Here is a 5988-nt window from a genome sequence, read left to right as displayed (position 1 = left end):
CTATATATATATATATATATATATATATATATATATATATATATATATATATATATAATTAACTCCAAAAATACCCGCTAACTTGAAAATAGATAGAGAGAGAGAGAGAGAGAGAGATAAATACATGGAAATTAAGATAAATTTCAAGAATTCAAATAAGGAAACAAGTTTTTAAAATGTATATATACTTGTAATTATAAGTCATTAAGGATTCTATGACGCATAAATCCTAATTAAGGTAACACCAACATATATATCACATACATCTATCTATCTATATCTATATCTATATCTAAGGATTAGTTATGCAGTTAATATCTTTTCTATATATGCACAAAACCCTATATATATACGAGATCATCAAACAAATAGCTTCCAAAGGTTTCTCTTTAATTTTCATATATTCAAGTTGAAGTTGTTGATTTGTGGGTATATATATATCATCCAAATCAGAAACGATTAATCATCTGATGGAAGAGTTGAAGATGGATGCTACTTACTCATGTCACTTGATCAACTCTATGAAACAAGATGATGCCAGCATTTACACTAGTCTTGGAGAACCAGAAATCAAACAGGAAACGAAGATAGTTGCTGAGGTCTTGAAGATCAAACAGATTCTTGACAAGACTCCATATGAATCCCAATCAGTAGCAGCAGTAGTGTATGAGTCGTTATCAAAGCTTCAACACCTGGGTTTGTCTTTCAAAACTTTGGAAGCAACAGGAATAGGAAAATCTGTTGGTGCTCTTCAAAAGCATGCATCCAGGGACGTCCGCCAGATTGCAAAGAAGCTGGTCAGAATCTGGAAAGGTGTGGTGGATGAGTGGTTCAATGCTACAGAAAACATGTCTACTTCTAAAGGTGGTGAGGAATGGAACATGATAAATCCAGCACCAATCAAGAAGCAAACGTCGACGGTCCGAAAGAAGAAACACTCAGCAAACAAGTTCCAACTTTCAGAAAGAGAAGAAGAAAGCAAAGAGATTATGAGAATGGAAGAGAAACTTGAAGCAACAAAGAGAAAGCTCCTTCAAGGGTATCAAGAAGCAGAAAACAAGAAAAGACAGCGAAGAATACAAGTCATAGATTTGCATGAACTCACTCAGGAACACCTTCTCCCCCAAACTCAACATAGGGTAACAAAATATAGGAACCTTCCATGAATCTAATATAGTAATATTAGAGTTCCATATACATTTTTATAAAACTTCCAACTAATGTAAACACGCTAATACAAACAAAAGAAAATGACGTAGTTCTTCTATGTGTTTGATATTAGACGCTTAGACATACATATATAAATGCATCCCTCTATGATATATATATTTTACCATTTTCTGTTAGACAATATACGTACATACCCGCATATATCCTTAATTTTTCAGAACATCCTAGTACGATTTCATATATCACATACCTTGCAGCATATAGTCTGTATGAGGGACCGATGCATCCATCTTCTTTTATCAATTTCATCAGTTTCTTCACCTTATCATATGTAATCTCATGTTCTGGATGACATCTATCATCCATAACAAACACATGGCCTTTGTTGTTTACATCAATCCAACTAAACCCTGCATCTTTTTTACATTCTTCATCTTCATAGTTCTCCTAGCATCAGCCACTTCACTCCATTGCTTGAAAGCAGCATACACATTGGACAGAAGAACATAAGTTGATGATTCAGAGGGCTCCAATTTCAGAGGCTTTGTCGCTACACGTGTTCTAGTTTCCGTGTCCCCTTTAAGCCTGCAAGCACCAAGCAGGCTTCTATACATTGAACCAGTATCTTCAAATTGGATTGATGCAATCAGTTTCTCTGCCTCATGAACACATCCAGCTTGGCCAAGACCATCCACAAGACAAGTATAGTGCTCGATCTCGTTCTATACCATAATCTTTGGTCATTTTCTGGAGACATGAATAGACTTCTGACACCAAACCAGAGTGACTACAGGCTGAAAGCACACCAATAAAGGTGACTCAATCAGGCAAAATGTGACCAACAGATTTCAAAGAGCAAGAGCTTCTTTGCCATATCCATATTGAGCTAAACCCATCAACATGGCATTCCACAGAGCAATATTTTGGAGATGAGTTCTTTGAAATACCAATATGATTATTCAATGTTGCCACATTTGGCATAAAGGTCTATAAGTGGAGTGCTAACATAAGTATCCACACCACAATTGAACTTGATAGCATTAGAATGGATCTGTCTTCCTTGTTCTAATGCAGTTGAGCAAGAACTGGCTTTGATCAGGGTAGCAAAAGTATACTCATCTGGCATTCCATGATGCCGAACCAAATTCATCTTTGTCAAGAAAAAGGAACTCTGCCTGTTCTGTTCTTCCATTCCTAGAGTAAGAAATAACAAGCGTTGTGGAAACAAAGGCGTCCATATGAAGTCCACTTTGCATTGCATGAGCATGGATTTGCTCAATTAGATGTAACCCTGAAGAAATTGAAGAACATGCTCTTAATATGCTTGCCAATGTGAAATGCTCAAGCCTTTGGCCATTCCGTAACAGCTCTATATACAAGTCCACAGAGTCTTCCACTTACTCTCCTCGTCGACATTAAGCAACCCATCTTCAAGTGCATGTTAATAATGTTGGAATTAAATGTCAAACACATTTGTTGATTTATATTTTTAGATTAATTAGATTTATGTAAAATTAAGAGGGTCATGGGACACCTCATCAAAACCACCGAAAGTAGTTTCTCACGGCAATTTTCTGCCAACCGTCGTGTACCTTCAAGGCACCGATTCATTTGTTTTATAAGCATGAATCGGTTGTCATTTGTAAACAATGGTTTTCTAAAGTATTCTCTCTATTATCATCCTACTCAATTAGTTCTATATCTTTTCTGTGGGTGTGTATTGCTACATGTGAATCATGGGGACTAATGGTTCCAAGAGTATTGATCGTGGATATCACGATGGTGAAGCCTCAGGACCGAAACCCACTGTGGTTTCGAAGAACAAAGGAAAAGAACAACAAATAAGACCATTGGAAACATTAACAATTATATCATAACCGGAATTCAAAGCCATACCATGAATCTGTTCCCCCGACCTTATATCATCAAATGGCACTACAGTAGCAAGAGACACAATGAATGTCACATCGTGGTGCTCTACGTTTGACCTATTCATTTTCAGGAAACAATTAATAGCAGACCGATGATCACCAATTTGGTAATACTGGGACATAGTTTTATTCCAAGAGACTACCTTGGCAAATTTGTAGCCAGTCGAAGATAACTTCATAGCATATGCTTGTACTTGCTCCTTATACTTGGCGTACGTATCAACATCCTCAGGAAAGCAACTAAAAACACATTGCAGACCAGACATACAGCCTCACTACGATGAAAATCTAATAGAAAATGGAATGCTTCTTCAATTCCCATTTTTACATACGCTCTCAGCATCATATTCCATAAGACCACGTCCAGATCATACTCTGTCGTAACCTCGCTTCCCTTACCTTGCCAGACATGATATAAATGTTAACAAGAGCTCCAGAAATAAACACCTCCAATTCCTACCCAATTTCCACGGCTAACCCATGAACACATTCTGAAGCCCAAGCATAATTCGACATAGAACATAACTTCAAAACAGGGGCTAAAGTCAGCTTCGTAAAATAAACATCAGATGATCTGAGAAGAAGCCTAAAAAGAATCAAACCCTCTTCTACATTTCCAAAGTGGGAATCGTAGCGGGAAGCATAGGCCGCCAATATCGTATTCCATGTAACAAAATCTCTGTGTGGCATTTCGTCGAACAGCGGGAGGGTGGAATAGAGAGAACCTGTTGGCATAATTCAGAATCTGAGCAGTTGGTTGTTTGTTTGTTTTGCATGTTTTAGTTGTCTGAATCAAAGGCCATGTTGGCCGGTTATTTCCTAGTATTTAGCTTAGTTGAAACGTAGAAGTTTGTTTCCCATTTTCTTTGGTGTTAGTTTATTTAAGGAATTCACTCTGTTTTTTTAGTGTGTGCAGAAATGTTAGAGAGAAAACTTTGCCCCATATCTTCTTCTCCATTAACTGTTATCATGAGTGTGTTTTTGTGATCTGATCCAATTTTCTACTTACACTTGGTATCAGAGCGTGGTTTCTATGCAAGAACAACCCGAAACCCGAGCAGATGGCAGATAAAAGCGATAAGAACAAGAAGGAGAACTCGATCACCCTTCACTACCCTATGTTGACGTGAAGCAACTACGTCACCTGGGCTATCAAAATGAGAGTCTTTATGCAAGCCCAGGGAGTATGGGAAGGTATCTAACCCAGGACTCCAAATACAGCAGTCTATGTGAAGAAGGATAAATTGGCACTTGCAGCCATTTATCAAGGGATTCCGAAGGCCCTGCTGCTGTCATTAGCCGAGAAGCAAACAACGAAATATGCATGGGGTACCTTGAAGACCATGTTCATGGGAGCCGATAGAGTCAAGACTGCGAAAGTCTAAACTTTGAAGGTGGAATTCGAAACACTCAACATGAAGGAAACGGAGGTAATAGACGATTTTGCTATGAAGGTGAACAACATAGACAGTAATATTCGAGCCTTAGGTGAGAAGGTGGATGAGACTTATGTTGTGAAAAAGTTACTACGTGTTGTCTCGAGAAAGTTCTTACACATTGCTTCAACCATAGAGCAGTTTGCAGATCTCGAAAAGATGATTGTTGAGGAGGTCATAGGTCGATTAAAGGCACACGAAGAAAGAGTACGCGGGCAAGGTGAAAGCAGTGATGGGAAGTTGTTGTTAACACATCAGGACTGGGTGACGATGAGCGAAAGAACTCCCAGGGTGGTTCACGATCGAGTGACTCTAATTCACGAGGTCATGGAAGAGGACGTGGACGGGGTAAAAGCCACTCCAATTGGGATGGACGTCGTGGTGGTGGCTCTCAACAAAACCGAGACGGGGATCGTGGGTCATCAAGTAATCGTAACAAAAGTAAGATTCAATGCTTTAATTGTAAAGACTTTGGCCATTTTGCATTTGAATGTAAAAACCCATGGAGAGAGAGGAATAGAAATCAAGAGACAAACCTAACACAAAATAACGGTGAACCGGCACTTCTGTTAGCTGCCTCAAACACCACCCGTGAGGTAAGAGAAGAGGCTTATTTGAATGAGAAGAAGTTAACCCCAAAGTTAAGGTCCTCGAATGAAGAAGGCAACGTATCGAAGGTCTGTTATTTAGATAACGGTGCAAGTAATCATATGATGGGAGATAAAGGGGAAGTTCAACGATCTCGATCAGTCCGTCCGGGGTTATGTCCATTTCGATGATGACTCAAAGGTTCAAATAGAAGAAAAATGGTCCATCATTTTTATGTGTAAAAATGGGGAGAAACGGGCGTTACGTGACGTGTACCATATCCCGAGCCTATGAAATAACATCAAAAGTTTGGGACAACTTGCAGAAGATGGAGATAAGGTGTTATTGATTGGTTCGTATTTATGGATTTATGATAAGGCTGGGAAGTTCTAATGAAGGTGAGGCGCTCCCTAAACTGGTTATACAAGATAATTCTAAATGACGCTAATCCACTTTGTTTGCCTAATGGATGTGAGGAATCTTCAAGGCTGTTGATCATCTCTCTCAGTGATTTGATGATAATCCCTTTTCACTTATACGTTGTATTTATGTTTCTGTCTTTTCAGTTCCAGCAATCTTCACTGAGCATGTTCAGTGATCGCTGAAGAACTTGCATTGTAATTCTATCAGAGACAGCAATACTTCAAGAAGACAACACTCACACCAAAGAACCTTCAGCAAACGTCGAAGACTGAAACTGAAGAATAGAAACTGACGAGTACGTGATCTGAAGCGATATTCAGTGATTACAAATTTGTCTACATATGTGTGAAGACTGCTCAAGCTTCAGCGAATGATGATGAGACCTTCAGGTCATTCCAGCATTCAGCGATCAAAGGAAGCTTGCTTAGCACGATTGTTGT

General features: G+C 38.8%; 1 protein-coding gene and 1 pseudogene across 1 annotated transcript; one reads left to right on the top strand and one right to left on the bottom strand.

Annotated features, from left to right (window-relative positions):
- Positions 1-485: 485 nt before the first annotated feature.
- Positions 486-1166, top strand: LOC112499960 (probable mediator of RNA polymerase II transcription subunit 26c). The gene has a single exon (XM_025103221.1). The coding sequence runs from the start codon at positions 486-488 to the stop codon at positions 1164-1166; it is 681 nt and encodes a 226-aa protein (XP_024958989.1).
- Positions 1167-1330: 164 nt separating this feature from the next.
- Positions 1331-5988, bottom strand: part of LOC112499959 — a 15128-nt pseudogene continuing 10470 nt past the window's right edge.

This window comes from Cynara cardunculus (assembly GCF_001531365.2).
Source record: "Cynara cardunculus var. scolymus isolate 2C chromosome LG 17, CcrdV1, whole genome shotgun sequence".
NCBI lineage: Eukaryota > Viridiplantae > Streptophyta > Magnoliopsida > Asterales > Asteraceae > Cynara > Cynara cardunculus.
The sequence above is the reverse complement of the archived record's forward strand: the minus strand, read 5'-3'. Positions and strand labels throughout refer to the sequence as shown.